Source organism: Aotus nancymaae, unplaced genomic scaffold (assembly GCF_030222135.1).
Source record: "Aotus nancymaae isolate 86718 unplaced genomic scaffold, 86718_ANA_hifiasm-v0.15.2.pri h1tg000079l, whole genome shotgun sequence".
In the NCBI taxonomy this organism is placed as follows: domain Eukaryota; kingdom Metazoa; phylum Chordata; class Mammalia; order Primates; family Aotidae; genus Aotus; species Aotus nancymaae.
Window position 1 is genome coordinate 1605205 of NW_026988494.1, and position 16060 is coordinate 1621264.

The 16060-nt window shown below is 54.2% G+C and overlaps 1 protein-coding gene across 2 annotated transcripts in view; it reads right to left on the reverse strand.

Moving 5' to 3' along the window:
• Window positions 1-16060, reverse strand: part of ADGRA2 (adhesion G protein-coupled receptor A2) — a 46589-nt gene that overhangs the window by 16623 nt on the left and 13906 nt on the right. For both annotated transcript variants that reach the window (XR_010339644.1, XM_012475942.2), the window contains exon 2: window positions 12865-12936. Coding sequence is in view for 1 of the 2 variants with exons in the window: in XM_012475942.2 (XP_012331365.2) it covers window positions 12865-12936 (72 nt within the window). In the remaining variant the exon portion in view is untranslated. The remainder of the gene's footprint in view (window positions 1-12864; window positions 12937-16060) is intronic.

Below are 16060 nucleotides of genomic sequence, written 5' to 3' on the forward strand. Positions count from 1 at the left end.
AGCACTGGGTATGAGGTGGGATTAAAGAACCACCCCCCTCCGCCGGGGCACGGTGGCTCAGGCCTGTAATCCCAGCACTTTCGGAGGCCGAGGCGGGTGGATTATGAGGTCAAGAGATCGAGACCATCCTGGCCAAAAATGGTGAAACCCCATCTCTACTAAAAATACAAAAAAATTTAGCTGGGCATGATGGTGGGCGCCTGTAGTCCCAGCTTCTTGAGAGGCTGAGGCAGGAGACTGCTGGAACGCAGGAGGCGGAGGTTGCGGTAAGCCAAGATCGCACCACTGCACTCCAGCCTGGGTGACAGAGCAAGACTCCATCTCAAAAACAAAACAAAACCAATTCCTGGGACAGGCCTCTTCCTCCTCCTCCCTGGCTACCATCAGGGGCACTGGTCAGAACGGAGAGAAGACGAAGAAGCCAAGTCAGGAGGCCTCCTTTCCCACCCCATCCCACCTCCAAGCTGCCCTGAAGGTCGCCGGGGCTGCCCTGGGAAGCATTTGAAAATAGGTGTCAAGGTCTTTTGTAAATTGCTATACAAAGGTAGAAGCTTCTTGAGCCTAGCCATTGTGGGCAGGGGAGGGGGTGCATGGCAGGGGTAGTTTTTTTGTTTTGTTTTTGAGGTGGGGTCTCTCTGTCACCTAGGCTGGAGTGCAGTGGTATGATCATGGCTTATTGTAACCTCAAATTCCTGGGCCCAAGCCATCCTTCAACCTCAGCTTCCCAAGCAACTGGCACCACAGGTGTGTGGCACATACCTGGCTAATTAAAAAAACATTTTTTTTTTTAGTAGAGACAGGGTCCCGCTATATTGCCCAGGCTGGTCTTGAACTCCTGGGCTCAAGTGATCCTCCTGCCTCGGCCTCCCAAAGTGCTGGGGTTACAGGTGTGAGCCACCACACCCGGCCGAGGGAGGTGCTTTTGTGGCTATTTTATCCCTGTGCCCCTCTCCGTCTGACAGGCGAGGAGACAGGTCAGTCGGCTGGCTGACGCCCAGCTGAACTCTGCCTGGCTCCTTTTCAGGACAGGGGTGTAAGTCCTGCTGTCCAGCCTCCTCCTTCAGATGAGGAAGCCAGTGAGGTGACAGCTTGTTCCAGGTCCTCAGTCCTGTCTTCTCCCTGGGTCTCTGCAGGAGCCCGCAGTGTGGAGACAGGACAGAAGGGGGCTGTGACCCCCCCCAGGGATCCCAGGGGCCAGGCCCGGCCTGGAGGAGTGAGCCGCAGGTGAGTCCTCACGGCAGCTTCCAGCCCTGAGTCTGCGGCTCAAATTCAACCCTGGCCAGGGCACAACTCTCTGCCCACTCCCTCACCTGCTCCCGGGGCTGCAGGGACGGTGCTGAAGGGACAGTGCCCGCCCACAGGGGACCCGCTGGGTACCTGTCTGCTCCAACCCCACACCTGCCAGGTCCTTGGGGCAGGCAGGACCACAGAAGACCGAGGTGGGTGTCAGCTCACTAGCCTTCTCCCTCACCTTGTCCTCTGTGCCCAGCACAGCCAGGGTACAGGTGCCTAGAAGGCAGGGTGGTGAGGCCAGTTGCCCACCTGCTCAAAGGCCACCTGGCTCTTTCCTAAGCTAAACGGGACAGGCTTCAGGTCCACAGAGCTCACGGGGCTCATGGCCCAGCCGGCCTTCCTGTCCTGGGGCCTGAGATGGAGGCAGAGGCCTCTTGGCTCCCACCCAGTGGCAGGAGATTGTGAGGCAGCAGGCAAGGGTGGGGGCCCTGGAATGGCCCACGTGTCTGAAGGGGCTGTGGCGGGAAGACAGGAGACCCACAGAGATGTCTGGAGTCCACCTGTTTTCCCAGGCCCTGCCACACCTCAGCCCAGATGGAGGAGGGGTCAGGGATGGGGGGCTGAGGGGGCTCTTGGCCTTGCCCACCACAGCTGCATCGACGTCTCTGGAGTACCGGGCAGGAGGGGGTTAACCAAGCGGGTTGACTGCTGGGAGGAGAGGAAATGGGTGTTCAGGACAGGGAGGTACTGTCCCACCAGGGGGCCTGTTTGTGCGCAGTCCTGGCTGGGGACAGAAACACCCTGCACAGCCCTTCCCACTGCCAGGGGAGCCCTCGCCCTCAGCAACTTCTCATAGGAGGGACTTGAAGGACCCAGCTGGCCTCCATGACCCCGAGTCCCTGGAGAAGGAAGGGAAGGCCACCAGAAAGGGCCAGTTCCCTAGAGGAGGGACGGCTTCCACGCCAGAGTGTGCTGGGAGGTGCCCCCCGGCGGGGCACACGCACAGACTGTGCCAGGACACTGACCCTAGGCCCCTGGCCAAGGGAGCGGGGCGCAGGATAAGTACCCTGGCTGCACAGGGGTGCCCCTCCAGCCAGCCCCCACCGTTCTGCTGCCAGACCCCATCCTCACTGCCCGCTCCTCAGGGGCTGTCCCAGCATGTGCCCCCTGGCCCCTGTTGGGGTCTGGCCATTCTCAGGGCTCAGCCTCCCACCCCCACGTCAGGGACGGGCAGAGGGAAACACATTCCTCATTGTGTCACTTCCCTTCATGGACTGCCAAGGGGCTTAGGCGCAGCCCCCCTTCCCTCCCGCTCACTTGTGTTTATTCTCATTTCCTCCCCGGCCCCCCTCGAAAGCCCCCACCCGCCTGCCCCACTGATGCTCTGCAGATGGGAGCAGGCGGCGCCCAGGCCCAGCCCCTCTTCCTGCCCTCGGTTTCCTGCAACTCAGCCCTGCCGGGGCCTTGGAGAGGGCGCCTCCGCCTCCAGAAGGGTGGGCATGCCTTCTCCCTCACCTCAAGTCCGCCTGGGGAGGAGCCTCGGGGTGACCAAGGCAGCCCCCAGGAGTGCCCGTGGGAGCTGGTCTGTCTCGGCTCCCTGGGCTGAGCTCTGGGAGCCTGAAGGACCCACGGGAAGCCGATGCTGCCTGGTCCCTCCGGGGAAGAAGCCGTGTCCTCCCTCAGGGCGAGGGAAATGCTACCACAGGACTTGGACATTGTGGAGACCTGCCAGACTCCCATAGCTTGCTTGTTCTGAGCCCTTCTTGCTTAGCACATCCTTTTGAAGATCTCATGAAGACCATGCATTTCTGCCTGAGAAAAACTCATTAGAGCCATCATTGTGCATACAATTTCCAGAGGGGTGCAGAGCCTACGTTAAGAAGCCCAGGCCGGGCAAATTGGCTCATGATGCCTGTAATCCCAGCACTTTGGGAGGCCGAGGTGGACCGATCACCTGAGGTCAAGAGTTGGAGACCAGCCTGGCCAACATGGTAAAACCCTGTATCTAATAAAAATACAAAAAAAGAAATGAGCCAGGCATGGTGGCACGTGCCTGTAATTCCAGCTACTCAGGTGGCTGAGGCAGGAGAATCGCCTGAACCCAGGAGGTGGAGGTTGCAGTGTGTTGAGAATGTGCCACTGCACTCCACTCTGGACAACAGAGTGAGACTATCTCAAAAAAAAAAATAAAAAAAAAAAAAAAGAAGAAAAGCAGCAGCCCTGTGCTGGATGGTCCGATCCGATCCCTTCATTTCTCAGGTGAAGCTAGAGTAGCGCATGAAAGCATGCACAGGTGTTTCAGTTGTGAGGAAGCTCCCACTCCCTGTGCTTCCACAGAGCCCTGTCCTTGGAATCTGGGAAAGACGCAGTGTGTTAATGGAGCTTCCCCTCCCTGCTACCCACTGGCCCTCGACTCCAGGCCACTCCCTCCCTGTAGCTCTGTCAATATGCAGGAGGAGGATTCCCCTAAGGCAGACGGAGGAAGGATTCCTGGGGGCAAATCACGCCCCATGCCCTTCTTGGAAAAACAGAGGCTTTGGAAGCTGAGTGTGTGAGTTTGTGAGCAGAAGCAATGAAAGAAAAGATGGAGGAAGGAGCAACGGATGAATAAAAGTTCGGAAAAAGCAAAACGGGGTGAAATAGGAAACAAAGCAAAGATTGTCAAGTCAGACTTAATAACAACTTAAACATTTACACCTTTGGTCAGGCGCAGTGGCTCACGCCTGTAATCCCAGCACTTTGGGAGGCTGAGGCGGGTGGATCACCTGAAGTCAGGAGTTTGAGATCAGCCTGGCCAACATGGCGAAACCCTGTCTCCACTAAAAATACAAAAAATTAGCTGGGTGTGGTGGCAGGCGTCTGTAATCCCACCTACTCTGGAGGCGGAGGCAGGAGAATAGCTTGAACCCGGGAGGCAGAGGTTGCAGTGAGCTGAGATCACGCCATTGCACTCCAATCTGGGCAATAATTGCAAAACTCCCATCTCAAAAAAAAAAAAAAAAAAAAAAAATTGCACCTTAAAGGATTCCATCAAGAAAGTGAAAGAGAACTACAGAGTGAGAGAAAATATTTGCAAGTCAGATCTGATAAGGCATGTCTATCTAGAATATATACAGAACTCTTACAACTCTATAGCAAAAAGGCAAATAACCCAGTTGAAAAAAATGGACAAAGGATCTGAATAGGCATTTCACCAGAGAAGACACACAAATGGCCAATTAGCCCATGCAAAGATGCTCAGCGTCACCAGCAGTGAGGGAAATGCAAATCAAAGCCACTTTACACCTACTAAGATGAATATAATAAAAAAGAGAGACTACAGTAACTGTTGATGATAATGTGGAGAAACTGGAATGCTGACACATTATTGGTGGGAAAGTAAAATGGTGCGGACACTTTGGAAAACAGGTTCACAGTTAGGGTTACCATATGACCCAGAAATTCTACTCCTGGGTATATATCCAAGAGAAATGCACATACGTCCACACAAGAACCCATAGCTGAATGTTCACAGCAGTATTGTGCATAGTAGCTAAAAAGTAGAAACTGGCCTTGTGGTAGCTCAAGCCTGTAATCCCAACACTTTGGGAGGCTGAGGCAGGAGGATCACTTGAGGCCAGGAATTCGAGACCAGCCTGAGCAACACAGTGAGACCCTTATCTCTACCAAAAAAAAAAAAAAAAAAATTAGGCATGGTGGTGCGTGCCTGTAGTCCCAGCTACTCAGGAGGCTGAGGCAGGATGATTGCTTGAGCCAGGAATTCAAGGCTGCAGTAAGCCATGATCATAACACTGCACTCTAGCACTCTAGCCAGGGCGCCAGAGTGAGACCCTGTCTGTCAAAAAAAAAAAAAAAAAGTAATAACCACCCAAATATCCAAGAGATGAAAGGGTAAACAAAATGTGGTGTCATCATACAAAGGAATATTTTCTAGCCATTAAAAGGAACAAAGTGCTAATACATGCTACAGCATGGGCGAGCCTTGAAAGCATCATGCTGAAAGAATCGCGTTAGGAAAGATTACCTATTGCATGATTTCATTTATATAAAACGTCCAGAACAGGCAAATCTGTGGATCTATAGACAGAAAGCGGAGTAGTGGTTGCTTGGGCCTGGGGAAGAGGGGGTGGAGGAATGAGGAGTGACTGTTAATGATTCAAGGTTTCTTTTGCAGATGATGAAAATGTTCTAAAATTAGATTATGGTGATGATTACACAATTCCGTAAAATATACTAGAAACCATTGGATTGCTTTTTTTAAACGGGTGAACTTTTAGGGCACTAAATTATATCTCACTAGAGCCGTTAAAGAGCATGTGAGTTTTTATGACTGTGTGTGTGTGTGTACCCACATACAGGCAGGGTGGGGCGGCAGAGAGTCAACTCCCTCTGGCCCCCCACAGACCTCCCTGCTTGTGGGTTTGAAAACCAAATTATAGGTTCGGAGCCCACAAAGCGGCCTTCCCTGAGCCTACAAGACTTCCAGGGTTCACTAGAAAGTGGGGGCTGGCTGAGAAGTGGGCCAGGACACCCCTGCAGGTATAGAAGTGTCTAGGGGAGGAAAGGAGAGGTTCTAGTCCCACCCTTCAGGCCCCTCTTGTCTCTGAAAACAATCCACACCTTATTTATTGAGCACGTACTCCATGCCAGGCACGGGCGCCATCGTGGCCAACAAGAGGGCTATCCCTGAACCCATCAGCCTTCCCTCCTGGGTCTCGGTGAAGCCGGAGTCCAGGGCAGCTTCTTTGCGGCATTTCCCCCCACCCCCCTGCTGCTGGGGACGGGGAGGGGAGGAGGGACAGAGCCCAGCAGCCTCACCCTCGGCCCCGCCCACAGATTAATGGAAGCCACCTGGCGTGGGGCGAGCTGCACTCCACCCTCAGGCCCCCACTTGCCTTCGTTCCCATGAGCATCTGCTTCTAATGAGCGCCTCGGCACCCCTGCATACCAGCCCCCGGGGCTCATTAATCTCATTAAGTAATGACAAATCATCCCGGGGCTGACCCGGCTCCCCTCCCCAGGCTCTTTCCTTTAGCTGTGCACAGACTCCAGGGGCCGGTGTCCACACAGACCCACACGCCGGCAGGCACACAGTCTCGCTCCCTTGGCCTCTCCTAGGGACTGTCTGCCCTGGGCCAGCTCAGTCCCTGGTCTAGAGGTATCTTACTGTGACTGACACCCTGAGAGCCCCCCAGAAAAGTCCTGGGGGGCTGCTCCCCATTGCCTGTGCTTGGTGGGGGATCCTGGGGAATGAATCACCAGCTGTATCTGGAGCACGTTTATTACTGATACACAATTGCTTGCCCAAGGCTGGGAACTCTAGGTATATCTATGCAAATGACAGGCCCCCAGGGTAACATCTTGCAAGTGGGAACTCTTCAGAGGGGAAGAGAACTGCCACATACTGGAAGCCTGTGCTGCTGGGGCACTCTATGTAAGGAACTCCTCCTCTGTTCCTGTAACAACTCTTCATAGCCCCATTTTCCAGGTGAGTCACCCGGGGCTGGGAGAGGCACCAAAAGGTAAAAGAAGGAGGGATGAGGCTGGGCGTGGTGGCATGCGCCTGTAATCCCAGCTACTCAGGAGGCTGAGGCAGGAGAATCGCTCGAACCCAGGAGGCGGAGGTTGCAGTGAGCCATGATCATGCTACTGTACTCCAGCCTGGGCGACAGAGCAAGACTTCATCTCAAAAAAAAGGAGAGGTGATTCCACCCCAGGCTGCTTTTCACACCGGATGGAGTCCAGCACTCTTTCACCAGCTCCTCTCTGCCCCAAAAGTCTTTCTTTTGGGCAAGAAACAGGCTTGGCCGAGCCGAAGGGTGGTGGGAGAGAGGGCCCAGAGGTGCGAGGCAGGCCTTTTTTACACTCCCTGGCCAGCCCGGGAGGTGTTTCTATGGGGCCCTGTTTCGGGTCTTCCTGTCTGTCCTACCCAGCTGATAGAGGTGTATCCCCCCATCTCCACCCCCATCCCCAGCCTCTCTGGACCCAAGTCCTCCATAGGATCATCTGTGACACATTCCCACTGGGCATCCGCTCTGTGCCCCTTCACTGCCCTCCCTGCCCATGCTAGCCTCAGAACCCTGCATTGCAAAACAGACACCACACAGATCTATGCCCAGTTCCTGGCCAAAAAGGTGACTGCCCCCACCCCACGTACACACAGCCCATTCCCAAAGGCCCAAGGGGCTCTCAGCCAAGGAGGCCATGCAGGCATGTTCTGCAACAGCCTGGACCTTCCATTTCAGTTAACAGACTGGGCCCCAACCCTCCCACAGGACGTGCTGCTCACAGACTGTGGGATGTTAAGTTGCCATGGCCTCAGCCGCCCAAGCCTAGACATCTGATCCCAGCAGGACAGAGGGATCAGTGTTTCCTGAGCACCAACTACATGCCAGCCGGCATTCCTGATGAATAGGCCCTCAGTCTAGGGGTCATCTTGCCCACTGGCTCCTAACCCTGGATGAGCATGAGAATCGCCTGCATAGTGTGTAAAAATTTCCCAGGCCTCACAGGACAGATGAATTAGAATCTCTAGGAGGGAGGCCCAGCATCTGTATTACCCAAGGGCCCTCTCCTTCTGGGGGGATAGTGGTTGTGATGGTTAGTTTTGTGTCAACTTGTCTAAGGCTATAGTACCCAGTGGTTTAATCGCACACGAATCTAGATGTTGCTGTGCAGGTATATTGTAGATGTGGTTGACATCTTCCATCAGCTGACCTCATGTGAAGGAGATGGTCCTGTAGTCTGTGGGTGGGCCTCACCCAATCAGCCGAAGGTCTTAACAGCAGAAGGCTGGGCATAGTGGCTCACGCTTGTAATCCCAGCACTTTTGGAGGCTGAGGTGGGCAAATCACGAGGACAGGAGTTCAAGAGCAGCCTGGCCAATATGGTAAAACCTCGTCTCTACTAAAAATACAAAAATAAGCCAGGCATGGTGGCACAGGCCTGTAGTCCCAGCTATTCGGGAGACTGAGGCAGAAGAATTGGTTGAACCTGGGAGGCGAAGTTGCAGTGAGCCGAGATCACGACACTGCATTCCAGCCTGGATGACAGGGTGAGACTCCGTCTCAATAAAAAAAAGAAAAAAAAGAAAAAAGAAAACAAGCAGACACTGAGGTTTCCTAGAGAAGAAATTCTGCCCCAAGACTGCAGCCTGTGCTCCTGTCTGACTTCCCAGACTGCTGGCCTGCCGTACAGCTTTGGGGTCTGCCAGCTGCCACAATCATGTGAATCAATTCTTTTTTAAAAAATGTCTTTGTGGCCAGACTCGGTGATTCACGCCTGTAATTCCAGCACTTTGGGAGGTCGAGGTGGGCACATCACTTGAGGCTTGAGGTTATGAGTTCGAGACCAGCCTGGCCAACATGGTGAAACCCCATCTCTACTGAAAATATAAAAATTAGCCAGTGTGGTGGCACATGCCTATAATCCCAGCTACTCGGGAGGCTGAGGCAGAAGAATCGCTTGAACCTGGGAGGGTTGCAGTGAGCTGAGATTGCACTACTGTACTCCAGACTGGGCAACAGAGCGAGACTCTGTCTCAAAACAGAAAAAAGAAAAAAAAAGTCTTCATATATATAAATACAGCAGTGATCAGGTGACCACGCTGGAGACCCTGACTCCTCCAGCCCTGAACAGGCGCCATTCCTGTCCTGCTCCCACAGTGTACCCTTCTGCCCATATGGCTGCTCCTCGGGAAAGCCTGGCCCCTTCACTGCATTCTGTGATCATTGTCTCCCTATGGGCACTGTGGGTGTCCCACACGCATCCAACGATCGTAGAATTTTAGATCCATAATGTGCCTCCCAAACCACCCCATCTACCCTGCCTTCTGATAATGAGGAATCGAGGGCCACCCCGGTGCCCACCCTGGTATCACACCCTACCTGTCTCCTACCGCCTCCCCCGGCTCGCTCTGCCTGCTCACACTGCCCTTCTGTTTCTCAGACTCACCAGGCATTCCCTGCACCCAAGGGCCTTGGCAGTGAGTGCCTGCTCTCTCCGTCCTTCCTGAGCGCTCCGGGCTTCCTGACTCACCCAGGCATCTCATCAGCAAGGCCTTCCTGACCTCATTCATAAAATAGCGCCCCTGGCCCTCTTGCTTTCTCTCCTCCTTACTCTGTCTTGTATTTCTCTGCCGTACTTACGCCTCCAGACACACCACACATCTATTTGCTATTTTCTGGGTCCTATCAGTAGAGGTAAGGGCCGCGAGGGCAGGCACCTGGTCTCCTGTGCTCACTCCCAATGACTAGAACAGAGCCTGGCACATAGAAGGGCTCAGTGAGCACCTGCAGAATGAATGGATGGGGTGCCCAGCACAGAGCAGGAGCTGGGACTCAGTGTTTGGAATTCCCACTCTAGTGCTGCTCCCACACCACATGACTCGGCATCCAGCCAGATGCCGCCTCTCTAGAGCTGCTGCCGCCCCGATTCTTCTGATTGCCTGCCATGCTCGGGGTGCACATGCTATGCAGCCTCCTTGGTGCTGGAGAAGGACAGGCCATCTTTTCATCTTCATCAGAAAAATGTGCTCTCAGAAGGACGAGGAGAAAGGGGCAAGGCTGAGAAGGGGAGATGTCAGCGAGGCCACCAGGGGCACTGAGCAGCACCTGCTAGCTTGTGCTAAGGAGGAAGAGGAAGAGCCACTGCGGGAGGTGCCAGCCCGAGAGGGGCAGGGCAGGGACTGAAGAGGCCACTTCGCTTGCCTTCCTCCAAAGACCCCTGGAAGGACATCTGGTTTCCTGTGACTCAGCCCTCCAAGACCAAGCCTGGACTCAGCAGAGGACGCAGAGCTCTCGAATGCTTAGCCGCTTTCCTTCTTTGTTGGCACCCAAGGGGGCTTTTATTTCTGTTTATTTATTATTATTATTATCATTATTATTATTTTTGAGATGGAGTCTCACTCTGTTGCCCAGGCTGGAGTGCAATGGCGCCATCTCTGCTCACCGCAACCTCTGCCTTGGGGTTCAAGCAATTCTCCCTACCTCAGCCTCCCGAGTAGCTGGGATTACAGGTGTGCACCACCATGCCTGGCTAATTTTTGTATTTTTAGTAGAGACAGGGTTTCGCCATGTTGACCAGGCTGGTCTCGAACTCCTGACCTCAGGTGATCTGCCCATCTTGGCCTCCCAAAGTGCTGGGATACAGGCTTGAGCCATGGCGCCCAGCCTATTTATTTAGAGAGACAGGGTCTCACTCTTTCACCCAGGCTGAAGAGCAGTGGCACAATTATGGCTCACTGCAGCCTCAACCTCCCTAGTTCAAGTGATTCCCACCTCAGCCTCCCGAGTAGGTGGAAATACAGATGCATGCCACCATGACTGGCTAATTAAATTTTTTTTCTAGAGACAGGGTCTCACTATATTGCCCAGACTGGTCCTGAACTCCTGAGCTCAAGCAATCTGCCTGCCTCCCAAAGCTTTAGAATTACCAGTGTGAGCCACCACGCCTGGCACCAAGGGGAGTTTTAGAATGCAGCTTGGTGGCAGCCCTTTCTCTGCATCAGGACCACTCTGTCTGTGAGCCACGGAGTGGATGGCCAGGGGACCTGGTCATGGAGCTGTGTGAGAATGTCACTGTCACCATCGCGGGTCCCCATGCTCTCCCAAACTTGTCCCATATTTGTAGACAGCCTGCTCTGCCTTTCTGCCCAAATATGGGATTTGTGCCTTCCCACTCCCAGGAACCCAGCCAGGCCATCACTCTTTCCTCCCAGCCTCGGGGGCTTGGGGCCAGCGGCTTCCCCTTCCACTGTGAAATGGGTGTCACGGAGCCTCCCTCACAAGACTGCTGTCATGGTGAGAGATCTCAACACCATGTCACATCCATACTGTGTCTCTATTAACTGTGAACATTCCTTTGGATTTAGCTGACATCTCCTTTGAACCTGACAGGAGCCCCAATCTGTGCGTGCATGCGTGTGTGTGTGTGTGTGTGTGTGTATGTTTTAAAACGGAGTCTGGTTCTGTCGCCCAGGCTGGAGTGCAGTGGTGCGATCTTAGATCACTGCAACCTTGGCTTCTGATGCCTCAGCCTTCCGAGTAGCTGGGACTACAGGCACATGCTACCACACACCCAGCTAATTTTTGTATTTTTAGTAGAGATAGGGTTTCACCGTGTTGGCCAGGATGATCTTGAACGACCTCAAGTAATCCCCCTGCCTTGGCCTCCCAAAGTGCTGGGATTTACAGAACCACTGCGCCCAGCTTCCAGTCTACTTAGTTCTAATATACATGGCATTGTTTGTGGTCTGCCCTGGACTGCAATTGCCTGGGCTCTTTTCTAGCAGGCGTCACACCTTTTTCTTTCTTTTTTTTTTTTGAGACAAAGTCTCACTCTGTCACCAGGCTGGAGTGCAGTGGTGTGATCTTGGCTCACTACAACCTCCATCTCCTGGGTTCAAGAGATTCTCCTGCCTCAGCCTCCCAGGTAGCTGGGACTACAGGCACGTGCCACCATGCCCAGCTAATTTTTACATTTTTATTAGAGACAGGGTTTGACCATGTTGGCCAGGATAGTCTCGATCTCTTGACCTCGTGATCCGCTTGCCTCAGCCTCCCAAAGTGCTGGGATTACAGGCGTGAGCCACCACCGCACCCAGCCCCATCACACCTTATTCTTTTGTGTCTCCCATTGCACCGACCCAAAGCTTTTGGGCAAAATGGTGCTAGAGGGGCCAAGGACCCTCCCTGTTGGAGGAACTGGGAACGCCTAGAAAGATGGGAGCAAAGATGGGAGAGGAGCTGCGGGGTCGGGGGAGGGGCAGAGAGAAAGCAAAAGTCAGGCTCTGGGAGAGGTGGAGGGACAAGGCCCTGGAGTGTAGCGACAGAGCAGGGGGTTTAGAGAGAGGGGGTTTCATTCCACGTTTGGCAGCTTCATGACTGGCCCAAATGGCCGAGTGAGACCTCCCACCCAGGCCTTACCCTACCTCTCCACCAGCCCCGTGAACACTCTCCCTGCGAGGAGAGGTCAGGGCTTCTGCATCCCCCCACTTCCCTAACAACTCACAGCCACCAGCTCCTCCTCGATAACCCTTTTCCCAAGCTGGTCCCACCAGACACAGGGGCCCCGGTTCTGGGAAGGAGGTTCCGGCGGGCTAGCGGGGCCCTGGCAGCTCTGAACCAGGGTGGGGTGGGCTGGAGTAGGGGAGAGGCTTAGAAACGATCATTCTTCCTTACCCTCAGCCCCCTGGGGGCTTTGTTTGTTGATTTGTTTGTAGGGAAGGCGGAAAGGAGCCACAGTCAGTCGCTTTAAGCCGCCCTCAGCCCTTTAATGCTGGGCCCCCAGCTGGGAGGGGGAGCCAGCTGAGGGGGAGGCCCTCACAGCTAATTGCTCATTAAAGAGCGTTAATGAGCTTCTCGGAGCCCCCTCCCCGCCTGGCCGGGCCAGGCTTCCCCGCTTCTCTCCCCGTGGTTGGCGGAGGAGCTGGTCTCGCTTCCACACCAGCGCCTCTCTGGCCTCTCCTTGTGGGTCAAGAGCTGGGCAGGGTCCCAGTGAGTCTAACTCCGGGCCCTGCTCGGCTGGCAGGTTCTGGAGTCACTCAGCCACCAGCGTTCCTCCTCCTCCCCGGGGTGACCTCTTGCCATCTCCACCAACCCCCACCTCCGCCATACCGTCCCCAACACTTACAGCTTCTCCAGCAGCGACAGTCCCAAGAAGGAGCCGTTGCGGAGCACCGTGATCTTGTTGTTGCTCAAGAGCCTGAAGGGACAGAGAGACAGGAGAAGGTGCTGTTACCCACCGGGCATCCGCTTTCACCGCTGCTTGCGTCTGTGTCGACGGCGCCCCCTGGAGCTGTGCGAGGCAGCAGCCCCACCCTCTACTCCGGCAGGGAGACCCTCCTGCCCTGAGTCTCCCCCGAGCCTGACTCTGACGTGGGGCTCTGTGTGCATGTGGGAGGGGGTCTGAGCAGGTGGAGGCGACGTTGTGATGCCCCCTTTCCACTCTGGAACCACAGGGCTGACCCCGGTGTCCCTCCTGCCCTCCACAGCGCCATCCTGGCTCAAGCCCTTTGCCTAGTCTCCCGAGGACAGTGGTGGGGAGAATGGCTTGAATGGGGCCAGGATGCCCAGCGGGTCTGGAGCAGGCGGGAGCTGCCCCTCCTCGGGACCGCGCACACTCTCACCTGTGAGCCGAGGACCTCGCAGGCCCCCATCTCAGAGGGCCTGAGCGCACGGTGGCTGCACCCTCCTCCAAGCCTTCTGCAGCCTTGGCAGAAAGCCGATGGAGCCCCCAGTATAGGGGAAGCCAGGCCTCAGCCGCAGGCTCTGCGCCCTCGGGTTCTGTTTATTTATTCATTTATATTTAGGGGAGGAGGAAAGGGGCCCCAAGCGACTGAGAGACACCGAGTGTCTCATCTCCGCCCACCCACTCAGCCTTTCTCTGCCAAGCTCCCTGCTGGGAGGAGGGAGACCCAGGCCAGCCAAAGGGCTCATCCCCCAGTTAATTGCTTATTAGAAAGCTCTAATGAGCCTCTCAGCCCAAACTCTTGCCGAGCCTGGGCTGAGGCAAAGGGTCTCCCTTCTTTGGTCTCAAGAGTAGAGAAATGACCTGGAAGGCCAGAGGTGCAGGCCCTGGGCCTTTTCTTGAGCGGGTGGCCTCCAGGCTGGACTGGAAGGGAGGGGGAAGCGGGAAGGAATAAGGCCCACGAGGAGTTGGCAAAGAGATGAGCCGAAGAGCTTCCCGGAAGTAGTGGGCGAATAGACCGGGGCAGTGGGGAGACCCCGATGGCTGACATTCCAGCTGCTCCATCTTCCATTGGCTTGTGGAGAATATGGTGGCCAGGATGGAGGGAAGTGTGGAAAAGCGTGGAAGGGGGCTTTCTAGGACCATGGGAGGGGTGGACACCTCATCTCCTTCCTTCCTTCTCCCCACTCCAGATAGATCCCTCCCACGCGTTCAGTCCCTGCCTGATGGTCCGGCCAATGGTGACATTTCCCAGTGGGAAGTGATGGGTAGGCTGGTAGGTTGGTTGGGTTTCCAAAATGCTTCCACACACACAGAGTACATCACAGTAGTCATTATATAGGCTATTAGACCATCTATGAACTTTTTTTTTTTTTGAGATGGAGTTTCACTCTTGTTGCCCAGTCTGGAGTGTAATGGCATGACCTTGGCTCACTGCAACCTCTGCCTACTAGGTTCAAGTGATTCTCCTGCCTCAGCTTCCCAAGTAGCTGGGATTACAGGCATGTATCACCATGCCCGGCTAATTTTGTATTTTTAGTAGAGATGGGGTTTCTCCATGTTAGTTAGGCTGGTCTCAAAACTCCCGACCTCAGGATCCGCCCATCTCAGCCTGCCGGGATTACAGGCATGAGCCACTGTGCCCGGCCTCTATGAACTCTTTTATTCTCATTTTATGGGTTAGGGTAGTTTTATTTCACTTCATACATGGGGTGGTGGTGAATCATAATCTTGGCCATTCTTAGGGCCTCCAGAGGCCTCTAAAGGTCTTATCAGGCCCTGGTGGGGCTGGGGTGGCCTCTGAGTGGTAAGAGATTCTTTAAAAAAAATTTAAAAACAACTTTTTTAGAGATGGGGTCTTGCTCTGTCACCCAGGCTAGAGTGCAATGGCACAGTTAGAGCTCATTGCAGCCTCACTCCTGGACTTAAAGGATCCTCCCGCCTCGGCCTCCTCAGTAGTTGGGACTATAGGCGTAAGCCATCATGCCTGGCAGGTGACAGGCTCTGACTTTAAAATCAAAGCCTGCCTCACTCTACCCCCAGTTCATGCCCCTCCTATACTCCAGAGTTTACAATAAATGTTGGAGAAGGGGCTGGGTGTGCTGGCTCACATCTGTAAGCCCAGCACTTTGGGAGGCTGAGGTGGGCAGACTGCTTGAGGCCAGGAGTTCAAGACTAGCCTGGGCAACATGGTAAAACCCCGTCTCTACAAAATAAATAAATAAATAAAAATAGAAAATTAGCATGGTGGCATGGTGCCTGTAGTCCCAGCTACTCAGGAGCCTGAGGCAAGAGGATCGTATCACTTGAGTCCAGGGGTTGGAGGCTGCAGTGAGCTATGATGGCACCATTGCACTCCAGCCTGGGCTTACAGAGTGAGACCCAGTTTCAAAAAAAAAAAAAATCTGCAACTCCCAAATCCTCAATATTAAAATCTGAGGTCCCAGTTTGAGAGCCCTGCCCAGGCTGGGGCAGAGGTGGTGCTGGTGGGGGTGGTTTCCCACATTTTCCCAACTCTTTGGCCTTTAACCCACTTCAAATATCCTAAATTCTTTAACAGAGAGCTGACAAAAACAAAACAAAACAAAACACCATTACAAGTGCATGTCATTTTAAATTTTCTTTTTTTCCTTTCGTTTTTGAAACAGAGTCCAGACTGGAGTGCGCACAATCTCGGCTCACTGCGTCTGCCTCCTGGGTTCAAGTGATTCTCCTGCCTCAGCCTCCCGAGTAGCTGGGATTACAGGCACTCATCAGCATACTCAGGTAATTTTTGTATTTGTAGTAGAGACTGGGTTTCACCATGTTGGCCAGGTCAGTCTCGAACTCCTGACTTCAGATGATCCACCTGGTCTCCCAAAGTGCTGGGATTATAGGCATGAGCCACCACATCCAGCCCATTTTAAATTTTCTAGTAGCCACATTTTAAAAGTTTAAAAGTTGGGCCGGGCCTGGTAGCTCACGCCTGTAAATCCCAGCACTTTGGGAAGCCAAGGTGGGCTGATCACCTGAGGTCAAGAGTTTGAGACCAGCCTGGCCAACATGGTGAAACCCGTCTGTACTAATAATACAAAAAAATTAGCTGGGCGTGGTGGCGGGCACCTGTAATTCCAGCTACTCGGGAGGCTGAGCCAGGAGA